Genomic DNA, 17701 nt, shown 5'->3' on the forward strand with positions numbered 1-17701 from the left:
AGTAAGGATTTTAACGCTGCTAGTAGGGTGAATATTAATATAATAACTCATTTCTATTACACCAAATGTCATGGAAAGTGATTGGTTGCCTTAGTGCATCTATGTTTTCCTGACATTCTTTTGAAATTAGCATTGACAAGTTCAAAGTTGACACCAGCTATATTTACTACACACAGCAAATTAGTTTGTCTATCATGAAAAGTCTCCTTGGTTGTGCCCACGCAGTCATTTTCACACACCAGGTAAAAAAGCATTTATTTTTTGCACAAACAAATATTTTTTCTTTTCCCTTGAGATGATACTTTTACACGCATGTACCTAGCCCCAACTTTCTCCATACTTCAGCACCAAACAATGCAACCCAATGTCACTATTATCTCAACTAGCCAGTGGACAAGAAAATGAAAGAGAAAGAGAGAAAGGTGGCTGAACAGAATACACTAAGGCTGTATTTAAAATAAATGATCTTAGAAACCTAACACGCTGTGATGGAAAACATCCTTCATGAGCATTTTAATAATCATTATCTGCCTTATTATCCTGAAAGTTGGGGTCCCCCAATTGGTTCACTGTAACCTGATGCCCTGAAGACTGTGTAATCAAATGACTCATCACGGGCTGGCACATGAATGCTGGTTTTCCCCATAGTTTTCATGAGTCAGATGAAGAGTTCATACACTTAGGGATTTTTTCAAAAAAGAGAAGTGCGGGGTTTTTATTTGTTTTTCAAATGAACTAAACACCAAAAGCATTGTCACACCATCACACTATTGATTTGTAACCTCTCTGACTTTTGCATTGTTTGGTTACTAGCACAGTTCCCTAAAAATCATTAGTTGCTACATGTGTGTGTTTTTGACAAAGAAATAATTTGTATTAAACTGCATTTTACAGAAAAAGCACATCAATACAGTACAATAGAGGTGTTCTATTTCTGCCACTGGACTTGTTTCCACCGCAGTGGAAGGTTTTCCCCCATCTGACGCTTTGAATAAAAAACTTCCTCTTTCCCTGTGAATCCCTATTTAGATACTAGGGGGATAAATACAGATCGCCTACATATAACTGCATTGTTAAAGTCAATGTAATTAAGACTACAACAAACAATCTAAATCCCTGTAGGGATACTGTAGGAATATAGGGTCCCGTCAAGTAGAGATAGTAGAATTAATCTCTTAGTAGACAGGAGAGAGGGAGAGAGTCCTAGTCCCATCTAATCGGATTAGGTGACTATAGGTTAACAGGCTGCTGTCTCTCTCCGCCCTACATGGGATGGTCGTGTGCGCAGCACTTTTACTCTGCTGTAGCTTCACTCTATGACAAAACGGAATTTCTCAACACATGTGCTCTCAAACCTGATGGACACAAACACAACTAAGCGTGGTTTCGTTTTGTGGGCGCGCGAAAGAATAGGGTCTCGTGGGACGTTCTCGGTTCAAATGCGTATAATGTCAACAACTCTGCGAAGATGACTGATGTTCAACTTGTAGGCTACATATGATACCGCGGGTAACGGAGTGTGCGTAATTTGGGCTCACGTAGGCGATGTAACTGACTTTTTTTTTTTTTGGCAGAGTAGCTTGTTCTGATCTTTCTGGAGAGACAGCCAGTCCCATGCCCGCGCCCCACGTGCCAGGCTGCACTCTACCCCGAGGACAGTGCCCTAGGCTCGGGGGTTAGATGGTGCTGATCACGGACGACAGGGATGGAGGAGGCGCATCGTCGGTCCGGGTCAAACAGCTCCAGCAGAAAACCGGGGGAAGCACTGCCCTAGTCCACCCGACCATAGTCGAGGAGCCACCGTCCAACTCTGACGATGAGGACTATCTGGGGTCGTGCGAAGAGGATGATGAGGAAGACGATGGAGGTGAGGAAGATGATGATGAATTCGAGGAAGTTGACTTTGAGGACTTGGACGATTGTCGGAGTATCGCGTCGGACGACTCCTTCTACCCGCCGGATGATGTGTTCGCGGACTCGGAGCGCACCCCGTCTCCGGACAGCCCGGAGCCGCTGTCTCTTTTCCAGGCGTGCTGTACCAACAACGCGGCTATCGTCCGGATTATGATACGACATGGGGTGAAGGAGGAGGAGGTCAAGCAGACGGACAGGAATAACAGGGTATGAATCATAAAGCCCATGTAGCTAATTTACAGTTGTCCGCAAGTGTTTCCAAAGAAGATGAGAACTTTCTCATCTCGCCTATTTGAGGGACAAAAATGTTTTGTTGAAGTTGATTGTTCAGTAGTAAGTTGGGTTGTATTACATTCGTTTTCCTGCCAGTCAGTGACAGAAGTTAAGGGGCATGGGATTCAGTAGGTATTGAACTAATTAAGTCTGGGCTTGCTGCAGTGGCTTACTTACCCACTTCCAGTCCCTGGGAAAGTATCCAGTCTGACCTCTATTCAGTACCTTTAATGTTGTGGTAGGCAATGAAATTTACTTTCCCATGAATGCATGTTGACCTGCATCAATGAAAACTTCTCAATAAGTCTGTAACTTCATTGCAAAGATTAATAAATTAACAACCAATGATAGTAATTTATAAGGAGATCTGGATCTGTTAGACAACTAGGGTGCCAGTGGGTTTGACAATGCTCTATCTTAAATCTTATACAGGTTTTCATTCAGACATTCCTCGATACAGTTCATTTTTATAATGAGCTCACACCTGTCCTAAATCATTTTTCACACCATACCATAGATGTCTGACAGAACTATGATCAGTATGTGTGTGTTGACAGGCTTCAGTTTTGCAAGAGCGAGCAACCTTTACTTTAAAAAAAATCTCTTACAGTAAGCACAACATATTAATCTGTGTGTAAGTGTGTGCGTGTAGTCATGCAGCCTTATGTGAGTGTGTGTCCGGCTGCATTTTCTTGCTCTTGATTTGGATTCAGTTTGGGGATAAAACATCTACATTAGGATAATCGCATTAGTGTGTCTAAGAGCAATTTGAGCAGTCTTATTAATGACATATAAATGAATTAATAAAACCATAAATTAGAGAAGTAGCAGTTTGCTATACTAATATCAGGCTATATAAGAACATTGTATAATACACTTTGCCAATATCAAACACTACTATCAATAGCAACATGTAATCATTAATATACCACTGCAGTTCAATGACTCCAAATTAAATAACCAAATTTATATTTTTCACCGAAGGTAATTTATCAAAACAAAAAAAAAAATCCTTGTTGGAAAATTATCGGTGTTCTTGTGCATCATTTCCTCCTGCCAAAGAACTGCAGCCCAGGGCAAAGAGATGAATCCATAATGATGGAACTAGACTAGTTTTCATTCATGTGGACATTTCGCTAATAGTAATTGAATTGGCTGGCAGTGAGCTTCATGCTAAAAATTAATCACAGGCCTCTTACCATTAATTGTCGTGACTCCCATGTGTGTTCCTGTTCACTTTGTGATAACTTTTCATCTGTGAAAAGTTGACAGAGCACTTTCCTGAAGCAGATTTCTTGGACAAAGTTTCAGGTGTAAGTAGCTGAATATAACTATAGTTTTAGAACTACATTGGAGAATTTTGAGGCTCAGTGTTTTGATCAAATAAAACTTGACCATAGATGCAGAGGGAGAAAGAGTTTTCACAGCTAGTGTGTGTTTTAATCTGACAGACTTTACATCACAAGTCTTTAACTTGAGGTACCCCCATCTCTATTTGTCCCTTCTACTATTTCACCTTCTCTTTCCTTACAGTACCTCTCACCACCTCTCCCTCCTTATTTTTCTATTTTTCTGCATGTACACTGTATAATCAGTGATGAGGTCATGGGAAGGAAGAGTGGAGTGACATCACTGGAATGCAGAGGTTTCTCCCTCTCTTCTTCTCTGCTATATAACAGGCAGGGCAGAGGGACACACATGCTGCCCAGTCCCAAACAGAGAATGGTCAAAGGTCCTGGGATTCATTTTGAAAGCACCCCAAAACACATGTTCATGTACTGTGTGTGTGTTTGTGTATAGCAGAGAGAGATACAGTTATGTGTTTTCCTTGTGCATTGTTTGAGCTTGTGCGTTTGCAGTTTATTTTGCTATGCCACTTGACCTCAGAGATGTAAAAATTCCCTGAGACACAATACAGGTTAGGTAAGTGGCAACACACCCATTGGAAACACATATTGATAGAAATCTGTTATGCTCATTAGTGCATGTCTGTGTGTGTGTGCGCGCGTGTGTGTGTGTGTGTGACTTCAACATCCTGTCACAGATGTCAACATCCTAATACAAAACACACAGCTTGACCAAGTGCATTATGTACCACGTAGACTACTTTGCCTTTCTATTATGAGCTCTTTTTTTTAAAAAAAAGTTTAATGTTTAATACTGAGATTTGTTAATCCTGAAAAACAAAGAAACTACTGTAGATGTTGTTTCGTATTATGTATACAGTATATGGAAATAGAAGGATTTATATACAGTAGGGTTGCAATTGTCTGGAGGATCAGAAAGCATTCAGACATGTAGCTGTTTCACAGTTAAAGTAGGTTTAACAAGTAGAATAAAAAATATATGTTTAACATAAATACATCAGCTCAATTTGGGTGTTATTCATATTTTGTAGACTATGTTAGAGAACTAAAGGTTCTGGGATATTATTCAGCCATATTATTCCATGCATAATAATGTGTTGCCTCTGCTCTCTGTTGTCCCTTTCAACAGGGAGGTCAAAGATCAGGGTCAGCTACATAACCACAGCCCACACCCGGTAGAGATTCTGTGTTTTGCATAAAGGCACGTCAGCAGGGTGGATGGTTGCGGGCTCAGGAGATTAACTATGAACAAATTCATTTTAAGGGCTATATGTAACACAAGGTTTGTGTTCCGTGATATGTTGGTGAACACAGGAACAGCAGCGATTGGCACCAAAGAGTAAGAGTCTATGCCGCTCCACGGTTTATAGAAAACACCTAGTCACTTCACAACAATATTGCCCAGAAAGAGTTCAAATGTTAAGCAATAATCCCTCATATGGACAAAATATCCACATCACAGCACAGGTTAAGGTTAAGACATGCAGAGATGGTAGAAAGTCAAGTCAAATAGCCAACATTTGCAAAAAATAACCTCATGTGACATAACAGGAAAGACAAAACTGCTGAAAGATCCTATGTTGAGGCTTATGAAAAGGCTTATCTAGAAAAATATATGTTTTTATACTGAAAAGTCATAAACCATCCAGCATAACTTTTGATATTATTTTTTGTAGCATGTTTCGGAGGACTTTGAATCTTATTGCAAACCCATTTTTTCTCAACCCAGCCCTTGAAAAGTAATAAAATCATACTTTCCACTGCCAACATGTTTAAACTTGATTAACCAGAATCACGATCACAACAAAATAAACCAAACAAACAGTTGTTGCCATAAACAGACAGTACCCTGCACCCTAGGGAAACAGAAAGTCAACAGTCAATGTTTCAACTAAACACAGGCTGAATACTAAATTTGGTAAAAAAAAAAAAAACTTAATGACAAGCCATTATGTAGGTCGTATGCAAGCACGTGTATGTAATTCTCCTAGTTTGTGATTAGAGCATAGTAATTATAAATGCTCTCAGAATCTCTGTATTCTCAGTATTGTGACTGTGATGGATGACATTTCAACAAACTATTGACACTGGTTTGAAAAGAAAGTCAATAAAAAAAACACATCATGTTTATCTCGGTCATTATAAAGTTGACTTTTGTGTGTTTGTGTGTGTTTGTGTGCGCGTGTGTGTTGATGCTTCTTGTATCTTGTATCAAATTAATACCAGTGTCCTCAGGCACCTCTAACCCTGTTTAGGACAGAGTGTGTTCCTCTTGCAGCGAATTGGATAAGCTGTCATGCTCACAAAACTCAATAAATACACACACACATACGTACGTACACACACACACACATGCACACAATCCAATCGGCTCAAATGAGGCCACCCCTGCCTCTCTTTCTCTCTCCAACACACACTCTCCTCCTCTAGAGCATCAAATTTTCCAAATAGGGCGAAATCAGGTGACAAACAAGGACAAATACAGTATTTTTATATTACATGACAACAGGCAACAAAGTTAACCACAGTGTCACGCAGTCAGGAAGAATGACTGACCAACACACAGATCGACCACCAGGCCGACAGGCAAACAGGCTAAATGAGGCACAGGCGGGGAGAGACAGAAATTTGGCACCGCAAACGGTAGCAGGCATGATGCTGCTAGCAAATACAGATGAGTGGAAAAATCAAAGCGACAGTCATACACATCTGATTTGATACGGCCATGTGAACGCCGAGCTGCAGAAAGAGACAGTTAACAGGGAGGGTATTGACAGAAACATGGCCTAGTGCGTTTGCTTCTGGTGTACAGTCTGGGATTGAGGGCGGTCTAGAGTGTATTTGCCTGTGTGTGTGTGTGTGTGTGTGTGTGCTTGAACACAAAGACGTACTGTAAAATGCAAAACGAATGCCACGCTTTACACTTGGCTCGTGCAATTTTTCTGCAGGTCTATGATGATTTGAAAGGATTTAGCTCAGAGTGTGATCTTTAAATTTGTTTTGTGAAACTGTACTTATTTTGAAATAAAGAAAGGAATTAGATTAGGTTTATTTTATTAAGGGGCACAAGAAGGTAGTGAGATTTATTTATGGGAAAAGTCACCTAGGGTTGGCACAAGAGGCAGGGAACTCACAAGGGAACAAGCCTATTGGTTGTTCCAGGATGTTAAGCCAGGACCAGACATAATAGAGAGATTAAGGTTTCTACTTTGTATGAGTGCTTACCTGGTTGTTTATGATGGTGTTTGCCTTGATAGGACACTTTTTTAGCCCACCTCCACCCCTGGAATCCAGTTTTGCAGTGTGCAGTACGCTCATTTAAACTTTATCTACTGCAATATGTTTTACTATTTGTAAGGTAGAATTTTTCAGTTGTAGCAGAATGAGGAACATCACATGTAGTTTAGTGGACTATAGGACTGTTGGGACCGTGATAATATCTGATTAATTCTGTCCATTTTAAGATCTATATTGAGCAAAAACTGTAAATTGATTATTGGTTATAAACTACTTGAAAATGAGATATTCCAGATCATCTTTCATTTCAGTGCCAGTTACAGCCAATCAATTCATTCATGCTAATGTGAAGATTCTGCTTTTCAAAATTATTTAAGTGCAAACATGTACTTCTGTGGTCTGCTTTAATTTGATATAATTTGCATTTTGGAAGACCGTTGAAATTGGGCTGGGAAACCTGTATTTACTGTGTGTCTGTAAAGAATTTTAAGGGTTACACTAGGTATTGTGTCATCCACGTTGGACCCAATTACTACAGAATTCCCATATTAACTGTAGATACACAGTTACGTCTCTCCCTCCCCCTCGCTCTGTGTCTCTCTGACTGATAAGGCTAAGCCTTTCTATTCCTAGCCCTGGATATTCCCCAGATTACTTAGTGAGTGTGTGTGTGTGTGAGTGATTGAGTTGTTTGGGGCTTGTGCAAAACCCTGATTTTTGGGTTAGTGGTTAGGTTAAGTCTCCAGGAAATAAATGTAAGTCTGTGTAAATACCCCAAAAGTGACTTAAGTAAACCTGTGTGTGTGTGTCTTTGTCTCTGCATCTATATAGGCTAATAATAAGTTGACCAGGATTTGTGTGTGTGTGTGTGTGTGTGTGTGTTCAGACTGCACCAGAACTCATTGACCTTGATTGCAAATGGAAGTTTGACTTAAAATCCACCTAAAATTAAAATTATTTTTCACTAAGGAATCAACATATCACCTTGGTTCGTTATGACTGATGTACTTATTGGTCAAAATTGTCATTGCCAAAAAGAAATTAAAATTGTATTTGTTTTAATGTGGTGATAGTGCCCCCTATGTTGGTTTTCTCTTATGGATGTGAATTTCTGGTACAAATTGTTGATGCTGGTATGTTAATTCAATTGTTGAAATATGTGATACATAGACAGTACATCACTTCATTTCCAACAGCCTAACAGACAGAAACTGGTCATCTTGTTATCAGAAAATATTAATATAGCAAGATAGAAATCTCACAATTACATTTTTATTTATATTTGTAGTTTTAAAAAGAACTGGACAACAATGAAGAGATACAATATTTTAACAGTGACTAACTAATGAAACACTGACCACAGTAACAGAACTCATATGCTCATTTTATCTGAATCCTGGCTGTCAAGGGTGCAGCTTCATCCTCATTCTCATCCTCACTATCTAAAGACTCAATTTCTGGCAGATTTCCATCAGCCAGAAGTTCCAGGACCTCTACTGCTGTATACCCTGAATACGAACATTTTTGGACAAATATTAACTTTTCATACTATGCCAATACATTGTTTTTTATATCAAAACTTAATTTTCATAATATAAATTGAATTGCTCAGATTACATCTCTTTAGATCTGGTGTCCACTGTAATGGACAATGACTTTTAAAAAAATCCTGTGTCTAAACTTGTTGTGCTATTAGATATATAATGCTTAATGCTTAAATATTATGTTGTAACACATCAAATGTAGAAGTTAATGTTTAAAAAATTTATATAATGCTGTTATAAAAGTTACTTCGAAAGGCTCTGATGTACTGGTGCCATGCTTAACTTCAGTGTGATGTAACTTTTTCAAATGTCAACCAGTTGGGCCATACTTCCATCTGATTGGTTAATTAGGTTCTACTAAATAACCAATCAGAAGACAGTTATGTAAATCATACATAAACAGAAAAAAACACCTAACATGTGACGCCCATCGCAATGGACACCAGGTCTGAAGGGGTTAAATGCGCTGCATCCAATGTAGTACTTTACAGGCTATTCTAAAAAGAAAACTGCACTTCAATCAAAAGAAACTTTTTTGGGACTGCATTAAATTTGGGGGTAAAAGCCTCTTCACATTTTATGAAAGCAGCTGCAATTCAGTGTAATGGAACAGATGAGATTATGGTCAGGGAAGATGTATGTCTATGTCCATCAGCATAAAGTGATGAAAGCTTTAAAATTGCTAGTCTACATAATCCCCCCAAAAAACTATTGGCGAGGATGTGAATCTCTGTCGTGTTCAAAGCCACTCTTTACATTTTGCTGTATTTCCATCTTTTAACACACACACATGCACTACTCACTTATCCGTCTCTGGTAGTACCTCTCTTGATTGTTTCAGGCTTGTTGAACTGCCAGGTAGTGATGTTATTTTTATCCCCTTAGCCCCAGAGTTTGTCATTGAGTGGGTAATATTGTGTAGCACATGAGCCTTTTTGCCATTCATGAGTGTTTCTGCCCTTGTATGCTGCGTGTGCATTTTGCCGTTGCTCCGCGCTCGGATTCTTCAATCACCAACATCGCCAGCAGCCACAAGTAAAGTGCATCAAAATCGGAGCGCAATAGATGTAACAAATATTCCTGCGTGTGTGATAGGGGTGTGCTAGTAGAAAACTAGAGCCTGGGAGAAAAAGGTAAAAAAAAAAGAAAAAAGTTAAATGCTTGCGTGTGCATGTTTGTGCGTGAGTGTGTGTGAAAAAGGTTCACAGAGAAAACAGGACATTGTCTGTCGACTGAGATTGCTGCAGACATGCTTCAGGGCATGCTGTTAAAGTGCATCACAGCAAGGCTGGAGGCTTGCCAAGAATGTGTGTGTTTGTGAGAGTGAAAAAGAGAGACATAGACCTACATGTGCGTGTCTAACCAGATAGATTTATCTGGGTCTGTGCCACTGGAAGTGAACTTATTCCAGACAATCCAGGACCTCTCTCCACGGTTTCGCCTTAAAACTCTCAGGGCTGACAACACTGTTGTGACCACATCTCCAGCTGGCTGACTGCCTGGCTCGTTTTAGCCAAAAGTTAAGTTACATTTGTCTTGCAAGTGAAACCATGTCTACCATATATGTACTATAAATGCTGCAAGGCATCATTTTAACTGAGCCTGTGCTAAACCTGTTATTTTGAGCTTTCTCCAGCAACCATAGCTCAAATATAATTCAGGTAAATTACTTAACTGTAATAGAGCTGGAATGATTAGTCGATTTATCAATTAGTTGATCAAGAGAAACTATTTCAATAATCGATTCATCATTTTAGCCATTTTTCAAGCAAAAATGCCAAATATTTGATGGTTCTAGCTTCTCAGATGTGATAAATCACCGCTTTTCCTCGTCTTAACATCATAGTAAAGTGAATATATTTTGGTAGTAGTAGTTAGTAGTACTATGTAAGTTTGGGTTCTTAGAAATTGTGATGGGCATCTATCACATTTATCAAAGTTTTCTGGTGTTTTATAGACTAAATGATTAATCGATGAATCAAAAAACTAATATGCAAATTAGTTGATTAGGAAAATAATTGTTAGTTGCAGCCCTGAACTTTAAATACATAAAATGATGCTGATATTGATTCAATTCAAGACAGTTAAAATGGGGATATTGGGTAGGCTGATGCAGACTTTGTAAGTTTTCTTAAAGTTTCAGGCTTTCTCTGTACCATTCTTTAGTCATTATTATATTTATTCATTTCAGCAAGACAGAACTTTTGAACACATCTGTACCAGAGTTTGAAAGTTAGTGGAGTAACACAGTGTACCTGGAAATCAAGACTAAAATCTCATCGTGCCGAGACGTGCATCAAGTAGATTTTATGAGCACACTTATGAAGAGAACATCATGTCACTGAGCCAGATTCACAAATCTAAGTCAAATCAAGGAATATTAAATGTGGAACAAATTGTAACAACTTACACACACATAATATACTACTTTACTCTTTCCAACAAAGTAGCAATGTTTGAATTGATTTGTGAAGGCTGATATTTAACTCTTTAAGGTACTGATCTGATATCCATATGGTATTATGTACAGTATGTACCAACAAGTTTAATACCCTGTGGTTAGAATATTTGATTTCAAGCAATGCACTAATTGGAAAACTCTTTCAATATGCATGCAGAGAACATTTTCTGGAAATACAAATTAAACTCCCTGCCATATGTCTTGATTTCTTTCATCAGCACAACATTAAAAAAAAATTGCTGGCCTGACTGACCTTTCCAGCACACCTGGCTTTAATAAAGCACTAATTAAGAGTCTCAGTAGGATCTCCTATCTTGCCAATTAATAGCTCGTTATGAACAACATGTTGTTTGTTTGACTTTGTTGCGAGTTAAATTTTTTCCGATCACTCCAAGTTCACAAATTACACTTGTTAGCCTGCATACACCTAATTAAAAAAAATAGCAGAGCCTTCAACATTATGTAGATTTATCTTGTTCCTTAGCATGGTATAGAACTACAGAATCTACAGTCAATTAGCTTTTCTAAATGGATCATGCATATTACGTATGTGACTTCTCTCATTGAAAGAAAACTCATGAGGTCCATTTAGAGGCAGCATTCAATGCAAGATGCAATGCGTTTTAGGGCTTTAATACTACTATATATTTGTTTCATCATGTTTTAATTACTATGACTTCCTGTAGGAATCAGCATTTTTCCACATATGCTCATCTAGTGATAGACATTTCTTTCTCATAGAAATATTTCATATATAAATGTATAAACATATATGTACACTGTGATATGTCAATTGAGAACTCTGTGTTCCTAAATTCTACTCACAGCTTCCTCCCCATCTCAGCTCTTTCCTTGCCGTGGCAAACTTGTTTGTCTTGGCTGACGAAGTGTGCACCTTCCGGAAAGTACCCAACTTTTACAGGAGTTTTCCAGGCTCACACACTCCCAAACTCACATAAACCCACACTCAAAGACTAACATTTACACATACAGTACATCCACACACACACACACATAAAAGGGTACCTGTTCTGGCAGCAACACACAGACGCACAAACATAAAAGTACACAACATCAGACAGACAGCTTATTTTTCTGCTGAGTTTAAGATGGCTCAGTTCGCAATGAAAACACAACAGGTGTCATATTACTTCACAGATATTAGTTTTGAAAGATGCACAAAGGTCCCCTGGCCTTGTGGAAGCCTACTGACACTGCCGTGATCGCATTTTTCTTCATACTACTTCCTATATGTCAGCACTTTACTGCAGTTTTGCTTCATCTCCTTTGACATGTTTTTTTTTTTTTTCCTCTGAACATTTTTTTGCTGATTCCTTAACTCAAGCCTCTCTTCTTTCCCTTCTTCTTTCAACTCCTCCATCTCCATCTCCTGTCCTGTCACTTTTTGTCTCAGATAGGGCTGTTGATTGCATGTTACCAAGGTTACGTTGACGTCGTCATAGCGCTGTCTCAGTGCCCGTATCTGGATGTGAACTGGCAGGACAGCGAGGGAAACACAGCTCTCATCACCGCTGCTCAGGCAGGTAAGACCCACACATACACACACATAGACATCGGACACAGTGAATTAAACACAGGCTTAGTTACAGACGCAGTGACATATTGGTTCACAGCGCTGTTGAACACATGCACGCTCGGATACAAAAAGACACACGTTGGCACCGATGCTGACACAGATGAGTGCAGAAGAACACAAGTTTGCACTAGCTGCACAAGCTTTTCCCAACATAAGTGATCATTGTGTGGTGTGAAAGAGAGTTTTAAAAGAGTTTTTTTTGTATTGTGAGCTACACTAACTACTGTCCTTCCCTGTGTTCTCTAAGGCCACATAACAATCACCAACTATCTGCTCAATTACTACTCTGGGTTGGACGTTGAGAGGAGAAACTGCCATGGCTTCACCGCTCTGATGAAAGCTGCCATGCAGGGCCGAGTTGAGTGTGTGCGCTCGCTTATGATGGCAGGTGAGGAAAAACGGCTGTAATTGTATGTTGGATTCAGACAAACACTGACTGTACACAATCTTTTGATCAGGTACTCTTTTCATGAGGTACAGGCCTTTCATCATCATACTTGTTATATTGCAATTTGAAAGAAGATGTGGAGATATTTGGAACTTTCGAGGTCTGGAACAAATTACACTGATTTTTTTCGGAACTGATGTAGTTTATTCCGCCATTATTCTGCCATCAGAGCAGCTCATTAAAGTGTGAACAGATTTTCCGAAATTTGTTGGACAGATGGACAATTTGAATCCCTTTTGGCGGTAATCCAGATTGTGTTATTAGATGATTAGTCTTTTTTTAACTGTAACTATGAAACTTGATAGCAAATCATAAAAGCGGTTTTCATTGTCAGCATGTGAGCTTAATGTAATCTGGGAATGATGGGAATGACATCTGTAGATTAATTTTTCAACATGTTTATTTCAGAATTTATTGCATTAATACAGATCTATGAACTGGCTTTGTCTGACTGATATGGCTATTTTTTGCTACATTGGAGGATTAGTGTGTGAGCATGTTGTATATGAGTAATCGTCAGCACACAGACAGATGGCAACCTTCGCATCTTTCAACCTTTTAACCTTTATGTACCCTCCAGCTATGTGACCTTTTATTCACATCTTTAATATTTTTTATCCTGCCTCGTGTCCACCAGGAGCTGCCCTCAATGCGAGGGACTTTGGCCGCCACTTGACTGCCAGGGAGTGGGCCATTTTTACAGGCCGTTATGAAACCGCCTGGGTGATGACACGCCTGATGGAACGGCCCTGTCCCCACCAGTTCTTAGACACGTACAGGTAAAACTTATAGCTTGATGTCCGTCTGTTACGTACACTATCTGAGAAACTTGAAGAAGTGATGCATTGCAGTATTTTATGAGCTGTATAAACAGTCTAGCCTGTAGAAAACAAATGATCCTGACTAGCGTCCTAGCTGTGTGGGATGCTAGTTAGGACAGGTTTTGTTGGACACATGTTTAGATTTCCTGCACTTTCTTTTATGACTGTTTGCTGCCATCATTAGTTTTGCTGTGTGTTCCCCTTCAATGAGTTCAGTTCACTGCTTTTCACATCTGCACAGCACACACAGAGCCATGGGGATTTAGGTATGCAACACAAGTTCAGAAATAGAAACACACTGTTAGTGTGGAGTAAAAAAATGTTTCTTTAGTTTAATATGAAAAAGTTGTTTATATAAGTAAAGTATATAAATATATATGAAGTATATATTGTGGATTTAAGGATGGTCAGTGCAAATGGTTACTGATTTATCAGAAAGGCAGAAAAGTAAAAGCTGCAGGGAAATAACCAGCCCAAGTACACAACATACAGTTTTACACATGCAGAATGTAACAATTGATGCAGAGCTTTGGTCAGAATTGTGCCAAAAAAGTTTGTCAGCCCCTATTAATGCTAGATATAGATTGAGTCATTACAACTTTCGTCACTAAGAGACTGCATAAATGTGGTGTAGAGGAGGGCTCATTGTTGCAGTGCACCTGACCATGTACAAAACTCAGTACCTTCTGGTACAACTTCTGTGACATTATGACAAAAGTGACAGGATTTACTTTACCATTGGATCCACAAATTCTTACAAACATTAGTGCACATTTAAGGAACTTTCAAAAAAGTTTTGAGAAATAGCTTTTGCATTGCTAGGAAGTGTATAGCAATGACATGGAAGTGCCTCATCTCCTCATGGCTAGATGGTTTTAAGAAACAGTTTCATTCCAGTTTGAAAAGATCACATATACTCTCAGAACTCAGAACTCAGACACCTTTCTAAAGATTTGGCAACCCTATTTGACTTATATGGACATCTTGCCAATGCCTGTATCCGATTTGAAAATGTTATCACGATTGATACGCCACTGGACGTCTATGAATAAGTCAGAGTTGTTTGCATTGTCTCTTTATTTTATGTTACATTCTTTATATATTAATTTGATTTTTTTAAAAATTTATATTTAATTAACTACTACCTACTCCTTTTGAGTAAGGTCCCTTTTTAGTTTGTATGTGCATGGGACAGGGAGAAGATTCAGAGCCATGTTTTTGTGTGTGTGTGTGTGTGTGTGTGTGTGTGTACCTTGTCTTGTTTAATATAAAATTAGAAACTTTTACATATGCAATAAACAACAAAAAACACAACACAAAAGTAGCCTTTCCAGGGTATAAGACTTACTTCAGTGTCTCTGTGCAGTGGATTTATATCAAACTTGCTCTCCCAGTCTAGAGTGGCCCCCACTGGCATCACTGGTGGCCAAAGCCCAGGAGCCCCGCGGCTGTCTGAAGCGCCTGTCTGACACTGTGCGCAACGTCTTCAACATTGCAAATGTCAACAACCCTCAGGACGAAGGTGTCATCGACCACATGGTTTCTGTTACAACTGCCATGAGGAGCCCTTTCATTGCAGTGGCATGCCATACAGTGAGTGATTACAATTTTAAATCCTGTTTGCTGCTCATTACCCATGTTGCTGAGTGTCACACAATATTGATTTGTAGAAAAAAACTGGTAAACAGCATCATTGCCAAGCTATGAAGCATTTGAAGTTCATGATTTTCTGCAAACTCTGGCGTCTTTTAGAGTGCATGTTTGGGAATAAGACAAACAGCATTTTTCAATTATAAACCCTGATAAGGTGAAGCAACTCTTCATGATAAGGAAGGATTTTTAAGGTGAAGCAAGTCTTTAAATTTGCTGTCCTGTGCTTTATTCCTGGTGGTATCTGCACACACTCAGCACACACTCGGAGTTATCAGGGCTCATTTTCTTATCTTCAGATGGACACATACATTCTTGTGCAATGTGGTAATCACCTTCCACGGACATGAAATGCAACTGAACAGTAGATATTTGTGTGTTTCTGCATTAGTGTGCAAATTACTTCTGTTTCAGCAGTTGTCCATTAGTAGAGGTCTTTAGTTTTTATCACTGCTGCAGAAGCAATGTGAAAAATGCAAATTTTGTGGTAATAATGCTATTAAAGGATAACTCCGGCATTATTTTATGTTTTATTTTTATCTGCAAAATCTAATTTTCATGGGATTTGTTCACAGTAATTAAAGGATGTAATTAAGGCCAGCCTTATCTGTTAAGCAGGTTATTCATGCAAGATTACCAGTATTGAAATGCTGCAAACAAAAGGGAGACTCAGCACAGCTTTTTTCTAATAAAAACCCAGCATGTTGTTAATGTTGCTACTAATACTATAAGTGCTTATGATGATAATAACAATCAGAGACCTGTTTTATTTTTCAGGTGTGTCCTGACAGCCCTCCAAGTGTGGGAAAACGGCGCTATGCAGTTCCTGAGATTGTCCGCCAGCAGCGTGCCAAGGAGCTCCGCACCATCAACCCTGACAGGTTGGATAGTCACCTCAAACTCTTTGAAAATTCCAAAGTCACACTGGTGGCCAAGAACTCACCCGACCGGCGTGCCAGCCTTCAGGCCCAGAGCATGGTGCCTCGACACAGGAGCTCCAGCATGGGCATAGTGGCTTACAACGAAGCGCTCGAGCTGCGGAGAACCAGCCTGCTCCCCCTGCACATGGTGCTGAGGAGGAGCAGCGTCAGGCCGGGGCTCAGCATCCCAAAGGTGAGGGTGTCCAAGGCCCCCACACCAACTTATGAACCAGAAAAGGTCCGCAGGAAGAGCAGCGCCAAAGATGGAGGGGGGCACCTGCTGCAGATCCCAAAGTGGCGGTACAAGGAGCTAAAAGAAGAAAGGAGGAAAGCCGAGGAAGCTGAGAGAAGGAGGCTGGAGGCTGTAACTAAGAGACACCTTGCTGCCACGAAAAGGAAATAATATCATTGCCTCAGAGGATGTGATGTACACTAACCAAATGCTGGACAAGTCATGAAGATGGACAGATCTGGCTCTAATATTTCTTTACAAGCTTATGTGCTCAGGGTGAGCCTAGAATTACCAGCAGTGTTCCTAAAACAGGACGGAAGACTAAATGTTGCTTTTTGTCTGCTCAGTTTCGTATCCTTAATCAAATTCCACTCATGTCCAAGGAAACGATGCAGGTTTGCCTCTTAAAAATGGCCGCCGGAGCTTTGACAGCTTTAGAAGTGCACGATGCTCAGTGTCCTTTTCTGATGTCAGACATTGAATACCCAGGGGATTTGATACTTGAAATGTTTTTAGCTTAACTTATTTTTCATATTTATTGCTTTTTAAAGCAGTCAAGATGGCCAAGTCTATATTTTGTTACGCTTTGGGTACTCAGTACAGCCATGTTTTTGTAGTGTGTTCCACTGTGTTTGAGCATAAGACACATTAACACAGATTCTTTCAGACTCTAACTGCAGCAGAAATGGCGTGTTCATATTTCAGCCTAAAAGATGGAAGCAATTTATTAAAGATGTTAAAATGTTTCCATGGAGAATACTAATGGGCATGTCTTATTGACTGAGAAAGCTAAAGCATAGAATCTACTGGCATTCAACAGAAATATTTTAGATGCTTTTTGTTTTGCTTTATGATGACAAACCCATGAATGTATTTTGAAAAATGTATTCCGATTAGCAATTTGGAATGCTTTTTAATGACAAACTTTATTTTTTACTCCACATGGTCTTTTTCACATACTGATTGACAACTCTGTTTTCTAGACTTAATGTTAAAGATCAGGACAGAATAGAGCACTATTGTGATGTAACACTTAAAATCTTTACCAGGTAGGAGAAAAGTTGATATTTTTTCAAAATGTTTACATTGCGAAACTTCACAGAACACTGGTTATATTAGTGATAAAGTATCATGCAATGACTGAGACTCTTAGATGTGTGTTTGCATTCTATATGGGTGCATGGCGTATACAGGGTATGGATGATGTGAAAGAAATAAACACTTCTGCTAACAGTGA

General features: G+C 39.3%; 1 protein-coding gene across 1 annotated transcript; it reads left to right on the plus strand.

The window, feature by feature from the left end:
- The first annotated feature begins 296 nt into the window (after positions 1-296).
- On the plus strand, positions 297-17701 carry ankrd33ba (ankyrin repeat domain 33ba). Its single transcript, XM_044340225.1, has 6 exons — positions 297-2121; positions 12211-12340; positions 12641-12781; positions 13479-13620; positions 15057-15255; positions 16090-17701. The coding sequence occupies exons 1-6, from the start codon at positions 1681-1683 to the stop codon at positions 16633-16635; spliced, it is 1599 nt and encodes a 532-aa protein (XP_044196160.1). The 5' UTR covers positions 297-1680; the 3' UTR covers positions 16636-17701.

The sequence above is a fragment of the Thunnus albacares genome, chromosome 21, assembly GCF_914725855.1.
Source record: "Thunnus albacares chromosome 21, fThuAlb1.1, whole genome shotgun sequence".
NCBI lineage: Eukaryota > Metazoa > Chordata > Actinopteri > Scombriformes > Scombridae > Thunnus > Thunnus albacares.